Genomic DNA, 13,436 nt, shown 5'->3' on the forward strand with positions numbered 1-13,436 from the left:
ACAAATAATGATTGTGATATGGAGGCTAAAACTGTGTAAATTTATTGCAGATGTATTTGATATAAAAAACTGAATATACATTTTTTTTTTTTTAAGGGCAGAAATTATTTAAACAGCAGAGTCATCTGACTGATTCGGTGCGCAGCCTCACACACTTTGTACTGCATCTGTTTTTTGTTCTAAATGTCACCCTAGAAGAGCACCAAGTGTGTCTGTGGAAAGCTTTCATCAAACAGGCAACATTTAAAAGGCTTCAAGTACAAAGCCCTGTCATGTTCAACAGTCCAAATGTTTAATATCAAAGCAGTAAACGTTAAACTTTGACAAATGCCGCTGCTTCCGACTCTACAAAACAGTTGACAATTCACCCTGTAGATATTTTGTTACAGTGTGTGTGTGTGTGTGAGAGAACCAGCTCAAAGAAGCTTCATATCGCCCTTTCAGTTTTTTCCATTTCACTTGAGAGAGAGTTTCTAGCCGCTTGCAGGTCTGGGCTTGTCCACTTCTTCTACTGATCATTTTTTTGAGTCATGTTGTGACGTAAACACAGCAAATTAAACATGCTGTGGCATTTCACCTCGTCTCATCTTTGAAAAAGCAAATCTAAACAAGGCATTAGTGCGTTCATATATCTTCTTGCCGTCATGACAACAAAAAGACAGTTTCGACATTTGAAATTTCAAAGGAAAGTTTTCAGGCTTTAAAGCAAAAAGGTTCTAAAAAGGAATCATCCTGCTTACTGTTTTTGCTGACATCAAGCTCCCTGAGATTGATGAGGTTTGCGATCGCTGCTGGCAACACTGTCAGGTCGTTATCTGGCATGCTCAGTCGGTTGAGTAACTGGCAGTTAAACAGTTGCTTGTAGAATGAGGAGGGGTGGAAAAAGAAAATATAAACACCATGTGGGTTAACATGTGGTTCACCTATACAGTCTCATGAGAAATGTACAAATGTCCCGACTTTTAATAAAGTTCAACTGTATCCCTCAAAGACTCCTAGCAACAAAGATGTACACACACTGAAGGTTTCTATACATTACAATGCATGCCTTACTTTAGGCAGCTCCTCGATCTGGTTGGCATCGAGGTAGAGTTCTTGCAGGGTCTTCTCAAAGTTAAAGATCTCCTTAGGAACAGTCTCCAGGCTGCAGTGGGAGTAGTCCAGCGATGTTACGATCTCCTCCTCGCCCCGCAAGCAGCGGCATGGTACCAGACGAACAAACAGGCTCCGCTTGGACATCCTGAGGCACTATGGAGGGAAAATGGAGAGATAAGGAGGCAGACTGGTGACTAGTGCTACTTTCACAATTCACTTCCTGTGTAACACAAGGATGTTGACATTTGATCAACTTTAATGAAATGGAAATGATTAAAAATCACACATTTAATTTGAATAAGTATGACACAACGAAAAAGCAGCATCAGCCCGTAGTGTAACAATCAAGACTTAAATAGATTAGAAAAATGGATGTGAAACAACGATCATGTTTAGCTTCTGGTGCAACTTCCACAAATCACTCGCATCATCATTAAAGGGAAATTTCAACATTTGTCAACCTGGGCTCTCACATTTAAATCCAATATGATTATTAGTCATTATTGTTTCTCACAGTTTCTGATAAAGCACAGAAGTAGAAGGAAGTAGTACCCAGCTGATTTACAATTCTGTTTCTTTCAATAGCCACGGGGCTGCCGGCTATGTTTACTTTTGGTTGTCTTACTTTAGTCTGCGATATCTGATAAATTTAACCTCCCCGGAAAGCTGTAGGAGGCTGTCTCTTGCTAGTCTGCAAATCCCATCTCCACATCTGAGGAGGAGGGTAAAACTGTTACAATGGACAAGGCAAACAAACACTGGAATTTAAATGGAAATACTTATTACTAGAGAATTACGCTTAAAAATAATAATGCAGCCCAAAATCTGTCCCAAAGCACAGTACACTGTCTGATGTGTAACGGCTCTCCAGGCACTTTTGCAGACGGACCTCTCAAAGCAGTTGGCAAGCTGCATCATGCACACTCAATACTATTATTTCTTCCAAGGGACTGGGCTGCCAATTTTTTCCTCAAATTTGCATACACTGCACATAATCACTGCCAGTGAATCAATCCACACAGATTTTTACTGAACAAAAATAACTTTTATTTTAGGTCTTCAGTAAATATCCTGGAAAAGACGTACTCTTTCTGTTTACCATTCGGGAAAAGTCCAATTTTCACATCTAACTTTCCATAAATATGCCAAATGTGGCGCTGTTCAATGAAGTGGAGGATATAAATTCAAAAAGTAAGCCATGAGTCAGCCATTATTTTGGAAATCCTTGTCCTTGACTGGTTTCATGCAAAGCTCTCTACAGCAAAATAAATTGATATCGAGAAGCCAGAAAATCTTTTCCACTCTCAATGTGGATGAACAGATTAAAAGGTGGATAGGAGCGGTGTTGTTAAGCACTGCTGGGGAGTATGCTGGAAATTAAATGCATGTTTTCTATAGATCAAATCTACACAATTTTTCATCAAAGTGCAGTACACACTATGGAATGTGACTTTGGTCAACAGGGGCTTTGTTTGGACCACGCAGAGAATGCGACTTTCCCTCCCCCTTGTCTTAATCTGAGTATTGCCATAGAAAATCATCTCAGAATACTTCATCCGCTCTGTATCTTGTCTGGCTGACAGAGCCGCTGAAGTGTGGTAGACTTTAAATTTTCGTTGCAGGCTATATGTGGGTGAGAGCAAGTATTTCAGTTAGACTTTGCTACAAACAGCAACAGCATATTTATTTTAGGGGTGATATTGGGCCAATAAAAAGTAAAAGACAGACCTCCTTTTCTAGAGAGTGCAAAGTAGTAGAGACAGCAGTATGATCTACTTGTTTGCCACAGCTTTTGTGACAATTCAGTCCACAGTTGTCCCAAATGCAGAACCAGTCAGCTATTCTTCCATTTCCCACTCATTAATAATGGCTGCATGTATGCACTCACCCACACTCACATGAAGTATGCACATGTAAAAGGCTGTCAGCCTCCCACACAATCTTCTCTATGGAAGAGGCCAGCTCATGTATAAGTACTTAGAGTAATCTGGGCCATCAGCAGAGGAGACGACAGAGGGCCTGCCTCCATTCAACCCAAGCAAGAAGAAATAAACATATGTATGACGCATGCTATTAAGAGTGGTCAGAGAGGGAGGAGGGAATGCAGCATGAATTAACAAAGAAGGTGTAGTAATTATGAGTTAATGTAAGGTACGCAAAAAACAAACAAAAAGGTCAGGCAATCAGTGAGACTTTTTACTTAATACCAGTATTTACAGTATTTGAATTTATGACCACATACCTGAAAAACTTTGTTTTGTATCTTAAACAAAACTATTTTTTTAATGCATCCAGAGTGTTAGTTATCAGAGCCTAAGAGCTGTACTGCCACGTAAAAACAGTTTTTAATAACACCATTATTCGAAGCAGCGCACCACGTGAAGATGAACAGAAATGGACAAGATATGCTGCACTGCAGGGCTGGCTGGCCCAAAGAGTAATCTGGAAAGCAGCACACTAATGAGAACCGTACTGTCTACAACAGATAGGTTTATCCACTGACCTACATGTTACGGGACTGATGACTGACCACACTCACCCAACTTCAGTCGATCAGGAGCTTTTGACTTCTTAACTAAGAAAATTCAAGACATGCAACGGAGATTTCCAGACATGTTAAGCTCTTGGCTGACTGACATTTTCTTTCTTAGCCTACTTATTTCGGCAAAGTACTTGAACCATCGTGCTAGTAAGTGCTTAGGCTGATGGGATGGAAAAAGGTTAAAAAAAACTAAAAAACCCCACTAGCTATATTTGTTCATAGATGTTCAAACTGTGTGGGTGTGTGTGAATAGTCAGCATGTGACTTTGCAGGCACACTTTCTGTGCAACAGTAAATGAAACAATCTAGAGGGCAAGCCAGTCACAGAATCCCACTTAGTTCTCCCACTCAGAGCCAAAAAAAAAAAAACCACTTCCCTGTCACAACCCTCTCCCTGTAACTTAAGTGCCTCCCGGGTCAGTGGTGTTGCTATAGATACTACAGTGAATTGTAGAAGCAGCTCTCAGACATAAAAAGTCATTCACAAAACACACAGCTGAGCTCACTTATTAACTGCGTATGTGGAACGCGTCTCACTAATAAAATACAGAAAAGGCTGTACAGAAAGAGGTCTATGCAAGAGAACTGTTAGTACAATGAAACTGTGAAAATGGCATATTTCACCATCCATTTCATGCCAGAAATATCTGTGTGAATTCTGTAAAAGGTCACCAAGGTCTTCCACTGTGGCCAACAAGCATTCAATGGCCAACTTCTAGTTTATCCAGTAGTAGCAGTAGTTTGCTTTAGTGACTAATAAGTCCCAATTGAAAATAATTGGGGTAATTCCCCATCAAATGCTTTCCACAGAAAGGATTTATACACTCTGAGGTAACCAGCAGTTAAGCTCAGATATAGTACCCACAGTGTAGTAATTTGTGCTCCGTCTGTCTTTGTTTTGGTGACTAACTTTTCTCATCTCCATGGCATGCTCTGTTCATTTCTTGTCCTCTGTCAAATTAGCATCCGTACCCATTTTACAAACTGAGCAGCTCACTTCAAACTTTGAGGCACAGCTACATTATGTGCCAGTCAGCCCAAAAACTGTCTTTGAATCGTTGCTTAAGGATCGTGAGCATTAATGTAATCCTTAACTTCATTTCAATATTAACACTGTAGTGTTGAAAATGAAACTGCAAAACATCTGATGAGTTTATTCTGAAATACAGACTGTTCCTGTTGTGACATAAAGGCTATTCTGCAAAACACTGCCAGAAAGCTGAACGTCATCCAACTGTATGTACGGTAATACTGTTCTCACAGAAAAGCGTAACTAGCTTTAACAGGAATAAAAAGAGAAATAGGCTGACAAGTACATCACACTCTAAGATTGGGAAACAGAGGCTTCACAGCTCAGCTAGCACACAGTATGGGATGAAATCTTCATTCTTTTCGCACAGAAACAACAAGAACACTCTCACAAGTTTCCTAAGAAAAATGATTTGATGATGGACATTTTGAAATCATTATCATAACCGAAGATGCTGATGCTCAAGACTCAATGAGTCAACTTCACTACTTTGTTACTCAGCAAGCCTCACTCAGTATGCGTCTATGGGAAACAACCTAGGGCTGACCAATCACGGAAGCTCCACTCCTGCCACGCCTACAGGAACACAAGCACAATAGCAGCTGAAACGGAGGTTGTGCACCTGCACTTAGATATTCTATTGAAAACATAATTAGAAAATAAAGCATCTATGATTTATAGTTCACGTACTAACTTTCAACTTTCACTCGGACTATTTCTCATCATTTTATATGTTTCCAAAAAGTTTTTTTCTCTTTCTTTTCATTTAAGTGAAGCCATGCTTTTTGAGCTTTTAAAGCCCTTAGTCATTGTTGGAGTTTCTAGAGAAATTAAACAACAATAGGAGATCAAATTAATTGCAAGCACATCAACTCTCAAAATAGACACAGCAGGTATTGTTGATGCACCTTCGTGTGCATTTGTATGCATCATGAGTTAAATTGAAATGCAAGTATAGCATTTGACGGCAGCAAACGGCTTGTGTTATTTATAGTACTTGTCTGGTTGATATGGCAGAATGTGATTAGTATGGGGTAGCTCTTGCCTTATGAAAGGAGCTTTTGATCCAGATTGCAGGGAACTGTTACATGATTTCTGAGCCACAGCTGAAATTTTACATTAGAGATTATGGCGACAGAAACAATGCAGCAGCGAGGAAAAGCGGCACATAATGACCCGCAGACCCCATGGGATACATTTGAACTGCTTCTCACTGTGATGGAAAAGGAAAGGGAAAAAGTCACTTCCTTAATTTAGGAGGGAGTGCTAGTCATTTATAGATTTGTTTCTAAAATGCAACTTTAACTCCTTTTAAAACTGAATCCTTTTCTTTACCATAAACATTGATTTGATTTGTCAGTGGAAAAACAAGAAGTGCAGAACGCAAGTTGAAAAATTTACACAATGCTTATTTTCTCAAATGTCAAGTTGCATAACCTTTAAAAGAACTACAATCCTTGTACATTTCAACATGAACAAGCACATACTAGCATGAGACAAATTGTGGTGAAATTCAACTTCAGTATTCAAACCACACTTAAAACATTTCTACATCTTTGGACTAAATGCAGACTACTCAGATTTGTAGTCATGATCTAATGCTTGTATAAATATAGACACATAAACAAGATGATCACTAATACTGATATTTACAACACCATCAAAGACAAATTTTTAGTTCACAATTTTTGCAAAACATTGTGAAACTTGATCTAAGATCTAGCAAGACTCCTTTCAATTTTAATTCTGTAACCCCCCAAACCTTTGTTAGCTGTAAATTTGAAATTACAATGAACTCATAGTATGAAGTGCAGCTGAGATTAAAGTTGGTACAGTAAAACTGTGTTCTTTACTGAATAATTAATCCAAGAAAAAGTGTATTTTTTTTTCTTTTTTCCCCCAATCACAAAACAACAGACTAGAAATACAGCTGAGACAGGTAGAAAGGCAAGCCTGTTGTCAGTATCTGTAGCAGCTAAGTGGAACCTGAACTTCCAGTTTTGCTCCCTCTTTGCTTTTGGTTCTCACCAGCGATCTTAGGTCTCAGTGGTCTTGCGTGACAACTGAAAACAAAACCGTGATTGTTTTCTTTGAATTTCTGGTGAAATGAGGCTGTGCAACCTGATCTCCAACAAAGACCTTTTACAACATCTTCCCAATTTTCTCCTCTAAACAGATTGGCTCTGACAGAATACACTCATACTAATGAGAAGCATATCAATCTCAACACTTGCATGCGCCCTACAAAAACTCCTCAAAATTAGAATACTGGAAGGCTTTGGAAATGTAAAACACAACAGTCCATTATCACTGCTAAACATGCTGAAGCTCTAGAAGGAAAACACTTTATGGGAACACTTAGCTGTGAATCAGTTGTTAAACAACATGCTTATAGTAAACGACACAAAACTGCTCAAGAAAACTAAAGAATTTAAATATATGTAATGACTGCAGTGGAAAAAAATCTGCACAGACTCAGGCCATTATCTGCTTCAACCATCCCAACAATTTGCACCATTGACTAACAACACACTGTTTAAATATGCAATCCTCCCACATACTATGTTACACAGCTATATGCCTCCACCCCAGCTAAGTCCACTAGGATATTTACTCAGAAAGAATTTAAGTTGATTTTAATGGGTGTCATTCTGGGATGGCAAATCCCTTCAAGCTTCATCCTTATTTAGTGCCCTGTGTGTCGATTTAAGTTTATTTATTTAATTTTTTTAAATGACACATGCATGCACGCAAAAAAATTCCTTTAAATATACAATTGGAGATGTACTTGAGGTAGTCTTATTTTCAACTCATTTATTCAGACACTGAGAGCTCCTAGATTAAGAGATGTCGGGATCTCCAGAAGAATGATGACAAACAGGGAAAAGCTAACTCGCGTCCAAAGATGGTGTCTTCTCTGCCTTACACAGGGGAGAAGCATGTTCAGAAACTTGCCTTCTGTGTAAGCTACTAACAATCTGTCCTACAATTTGCTTTTTCTTTTTCTTTAAATGTTAGAATATCAAGTAGTGTGTCTCAATTCCTCCCTCATTTCATTATATTTTGCTAGGAAAATGGAAAAAGGTGCAGTGACTTTTTGAAATGCGCATTCATACATTGGAATACAATATCGAAGGCAAAAACAATTCTAACAATGTTGTTTGGTATGACCACCTTTATTTAACTCTCTTAAACAGCTTTCCTGTCATTTCTTTAAGTAGTCCTCAGGAATAGTCCTCCAGTGTCCAAAGCTTCTCTCAGATGTGAGCTGGGTTTTGTTCTGTTAAGATTATCCCACGTTGCTTTAATACTGTTGATGTTTGGGCTCTTGGGAGGCCAATCCATGACTAAAAAAGTGTTTGATTGTGTGTTTTTAGGCCCAGGTATGGTTTCACTGCATTAGCAGGTTGTTTGACATACCATCATCACGATTATTGCGCTTCCAAATCTTTAAAAATTTGTAACAATACACAAAATGTATGAAGATGTTTTAGAATTAAACAATGACAAGTCCTAAAATCTTATTGGCCCTGAGAAGATATTCAGTGTCGTTTAGTATGAAGCCGTTGTGTAGAAAGTAATACAATTTGTTGCCAACGGAGTGTAACAGTGATCAAGTAAATACAGCAAATCCCAGACTTCTTGAAGTTGTGTGCATGGTGTTTTTGCCAGACAACTTTGTTGTTTACCCTCACATTGTTTCTGGGACACTCATCAGGTGATGTCATACAGTCTTAAGATATGGCTTAACGGTGCAACTGAAAGAACTGGAAGGCGTGGCATCAATTAGGTGTGGGCACATGAAGAACACAAGAGTTATAAATAAATGAATGAAAGGAGATGGTATGACTGGAATTTGAAAATGTGTTTTCATATATAAGCTGAGATCTTTAAGGAGATTAAAAGACAAAGAATGAGAAAATGGACACTCTTTTACACCATCTCTCCTTTAAAAGTGTCCTCTACAGAGGACTCTAATTCTGCTCTGACCGAGTACAAGATGAAACATGACGTGGCCATGTATCAGCAAATCAACGACAACCCCGGATAGAGCATCTGAATGATAAGCAGTAGTAATTGAGTAGCTAACACCACAAGTCTTTTTTTCTTTTTAAATGTGTATTTGTAGTTTTATTATTTCAACAAGTTCAGAATAAGGACATGTTACATTACAATCTAACAATTCTTGAGTTAATTATGCAAGTTGCAAAATCAGTACAAAAGCCACAACCTTTTAAGAACTACCTTGTTGTGTCTTTGGAAGCCACTTCCTGGCAACATAAAGACTGACAACATTTCTGCTGAGATGTGCAACAACATGGGTATCCTGTGAGATGGGTTCACCACAGTCGTTAATTGACGTCAGGTTTCTATTTCACCGTATACGCAATACACGCAAAAGAAACACATTTACATTAGCACCCCACGGAGTGCAAGATTTCCTAGTGAGCGCCATTTGCAAAAGTTCTACAGCAGACTTGTCTAATACAATAAGTAAACTAAAACTACAAAGTGTTTTAATTGCAGGTAACTGTTACTGTTAAAATGAGAACAAAGTCTATTTCTGAGTCACAGCTGTATACTAGTACACAAATGTAATAAAGTAAAAAAAATTAGTTAAATACAGCTTATTCTTAAGCATCACCTGCATGACATTCCATCTACATTGCATGTAATTGTTTGTTTTTTTTACTTATTATTTTTGTATCCCCACTTATTACTTGATACCCCATTTCTACAATGCACATAATGTCTGCGAGGTTTAACCCCAAGCAAAGAAACCAGAATGAGGAGAAGCACTTTCTAGATCGTCTCTCCTTTTAATGTTTGCTCTACAGGAGCCTATAACTCTGTTGCAAACAATTACAGGATCATTTATGATGTGGCTGTATCACAAATCAGCAAAAATTACTCAATTTTAAGACCAGAATGAGATTAGCAAAGAGCTGCAAGATAAAAAGGTCCACTGCTGACCTGCTTAAAGGTTTTGCCTTGATGGCTACATAAATATAACACAATCCAAACTGGACAACAGAGGTAATTCTTTCCTGTGCACAGCATGTGAAAACTCTTACAAAGATCAATGCATTTGCATGTGAAGATAATCCTTATGGTTATAAATAGCTGCCTGTTCCAACATCCTGTCTGCCGGTAAGTACTTAATTAAATATGATATCCAGCTAAATATGAACCTTTGGGATCCTTTGCACAGAGGAAATACTGATACAAACTCTCCGACAACCAAAAAAAACCCTATGCATGTTCATCTTTTTCTCCATCCAAAATACACTTAATGCAAGTCAAATGTACATTTTAAAAATTGAAATTTCTTTTATGTATATTGGATTGGCTTAAATACCATTTTTCTGTAGAACAGCATGTGACACACAAGAACAGACATCAACAGCAGGAGACACACGGCGCTCTGGCCCAACGTATTGGGCTTTTTATGCCAACTATCTATTCTACTCAAAGATAAATCCCACATGACAGTCTGAATACATACGGCTACCTTTTTCTCTACACTAGCTTATCTGGTTTACAGTGAGGTACAGGCAGATCCTTAGAATTAGCATGTTGATTGAACAAGGAGTTCAAGTGCTATGGGACCAACATTGGCTTGTGTTCAACTCATGAAAAGCAGGAGGGCTATCTGCTCATATACTAGGCAGCTGTGAATTAGTGAATTATTATTCTTTAATGCAGTGATAACAATCACAGTAACTGAGAACATCTATGGCAATTTTTTTTTAAAACAACTTAGTGAAAAATGGTACTTCCACAGTAAATACAGATACAGGGCTAAGGCAAGGTAAGTATCCACTATAGTCACTTCTTTGTTTGTATTTAGCCATGTGAGAGGGAGGGGAAAAAAGGGGAGGGTGATACAGTCTGCCAAGTCTCAATAACCAGGTCAGACACATTCAGGTCAGAGCCATGTATCCATGTAGACAACTGCCGCATTTTCCTTCTGCAAAGCATGGAAGTGGATAACATTCCCCTTTGTCTTTTTAAAAGTCAAAAAGTCTGATCATTAAATGCCATTTAAAAAACAACAACAAACAAACAAAAAATAAAAAACCAGAAACCCAGTAAACTATGAAACTGAGGATAGACTAAAATGAAACATACATGCTTTCCCTACTCTCATTAGCTCAGCTTAACCTTGTGCAAAGCACTGTTATCAGTTTATCTTGTACAGAAGAAAAAAATAGCTCATTTCCCCCTTGAAAAAAAAAAGAAGCTATGAGATCATGTATAAAGGTGAGATTGCAAAATACAGAATATCAAAGTTACTAGAACAGACTAGCTGTAGACTTCCTTTTCAAACATTTCTACCTACAATATAAAAACCACAAAAGACCAAGCTGTTAAAACACACTGTCAAGCAGAAGTCTGGCTTTTTGTGTCTAGTTGATTTATCTTGCAAATCCAGTACTGTACAGGATCCTGTAGACATATTTGATGGTCTAAAAGTGGTCTCAAAGCAAACAGCACAACTAACCAGATGCTCTACAAGATACCGGATCACATGCTGGAGGACAAATGCAATCGTAGTTCACTATTTACAGCTGTTCTTTCTATAAGAAACTCAAATGTAAGTGAATTTTGCCAAACAAGTTGAATTCACAGAAGAATGTCACTTCTACTTTGTTCACATCATATTTCAAATAAACACATTTGTAAGTGAAAAGATAATGCCAAAGAATCTGTACATCAAAATATAGATTATAAAAAATTATATAATGTTAAAAGTTGTCAATCAATGCCTATATAATTTCTTCAAAATATGAAAATCAAAATATGTTATACTCCTTAAGGTGTTATCATACACAGTGAAAGAACTTAGTAGATGTGCCTTTAAAAACAGTAAGCAGCCATTTCTAATTCATTACTGAACAATAGTTTCAGTCACTCGGCAAACTTTGGCATATCATGCATTTATCACAGTGCTTAAAGGCTGCTTACACAGCAGCTCCATCATCATTATGCAGCTCTACATCAATAGCCTTCTGTCCCTTGTAATGTGATGTACTCATCATGGATAGAAAATGACCACGGAAATTAGACACTTGTTTGCTGACCTCGGTTTAGGTTACAGGTATCAAATGCACATTCAACAAAAGCCCTGCATGCAAACAGAGTGGGAAAAACCAAGCACTTAAACAAGTAAATGTTGCACTTCGGACAAAGCCCTGAACGTCAAACCTGTTCTCATACAGAAACCAGTTATGAAGTGTCACCTGTCATCGCTATTCAGGTCACAAGACTTGTACATTCATAGTGTCCTTGAGACAAACTGAATAATCGTTTATGGAGCACCTAAAAAAAATACAAACTCAATTTATTGTATTTCAAACATAGAAGAAGCTCTACTGTTGGTCAAAGTCAGACCTTCGTCAAGCCTGTGAAACTGGATGAATTTCATGGAAAAAATGAGATTTGTTTGTTAAAAATCACTGTAAAGGCATCTTTACAATGTTTGCTGGTGGGATTTACTCCCAGCACAGAGTAAGTGAAACCTGTACCCATGACATCACAGTGGGACCATTTCAAAGTCAATTTGCCACCAAATTAACAGAACATTAGGTACATGATGATAATTGCAGCTATTATTTTTTTTTAAACACTTGCCATACACTTGACTATAAAAAAAAACCAAAACAGATGTTTTGCTGCAGGGTAATATATATGCATCTTAGCTTAAATTGGTCTGTTTAATAACCTAAGATTGGTATATTTTCTGACCTTTTTGAGTTGAGAATGCTAAATGTACACAGAGCTAGTCTGGCAGGTGTATCACGTCTCCTATCCTACAGGGATAGATATTACACATTAAATCTGATGGACAGTGCAATGCTGAGAAAAATTAGCACAAAACGTAGTGAAAGACAGGCTACAACACACATGTGTTATTTCTCCATTTCCTTGTTGCAGTCATAAACAAGATTTCTGCTGCAGCAATGCATTTTCATTGCTTTTTTGGAATTACAAATATTGGGTTTTGAACATTTTTGTCTTGATTCTGTTCTATATTGTTTTGTTTTATTTATTCATTTGTTTCATTCCACTGTTGCATCTCATGACGCATTGTGATTGGCTGGTAAGCAAGTATTTCGAAGCAGCACTGAATTTGTGAGTTGGCCACCATAAACTTCTGACATTGTCAGAACTTTGCCTATAACAATGGACAGGGATGCCACCACGCTGACATAAAGCAGGTGAAAACACTACAAACTGCTATATAACATGCAATGACTTTTACGATAAATAAAAGACTGAAAAAAAGTAAATAAATGGTCCGACAGTGAACTGTTCCTTTTGTGATTTAACCATCAGAATAACTGTGAAACAATCTTGCAATAACTTTTTAGCCAATAGCAGTAGATATGAGAAGCTTCTTAGATTTATAGGCATTGGAATTCAAAACTGTTACGTCATTACGAGGCAGTAAGGTACCCTTTAACATGTTGAGGCAATCATCTATTTAGAATCACAATGTGTGCACACCAGACGACTTCTTATATAAGCACCACTGCCGTGTTTATTATTTGTCTAACACTTTTTAAAGGTTTATTGGAAACAGCCAGGCTTGTTAAAAGGGGCATCATGGTGCATGTTAAGTAACCAAATTCAGGTTAACAGAACCTCTTTTTTTCAGTCATTATGTTGAACCATGCTTGGTAGGGGTTGCCTTAGCAGCAGTGGAAGTGATGTTCATCATTTTCATTTGGGAAAAAAAAAGCAGCTTCCTCAGCAAATGTTTTT

At 37.8% G+C, this 13,436-nt stretch overlaps 1 protein-coding gene across 4 annotated transcripts in view; it reads right to left on the minus strand.

Moving 5' to 3' along the window:
- Nucleotides 1–13,436, minus strand: part of erbin (erbb2 interacting protein) — a 45,672-nt gene that overhangs the window by 22,891 nt on the left and 9,345 nt on the right. For all 4 annotated transcript variants that reach the window (XM_063478103.1, XM_063478102.1, XM_063478104.1 and 1 more), the window contains exons 2-3: nt 1,054–1,248; nt 741–858 (exon numbers count right to left, since the gene is read on the minus strand). In XM_063478103.1, coding sequence (XP_063334173.1) covers nt 741–858; nt 1,054–1,239 — 304 coding nt within the window. In that variant the 5' untranslated portion in view covers nt 1,240–1,248. The remainder of the gene's footprint in view (nt 1–740; nt 859–1,053; nt 1,249–13,436) is intronic.

The sequence above is a fragment of the Pelmatolapia mariae genome, linkage group LG7, assembly GCF_036321145.2.
Source record: "Pelmatolapia mariae isolate MD_Pm_ZW linkage group LG7, Pm_UMD_F_2, whole genome shotgun sequence".
In the NCBI taxonomy this organism is placed as follows: domain Eukaryota; kingdom Metazoa; phylum Chordata; class Actinopteri; order Cichliformes; family Cichlidae; genus Pelmatolapia; species Pelmatolapia mariae.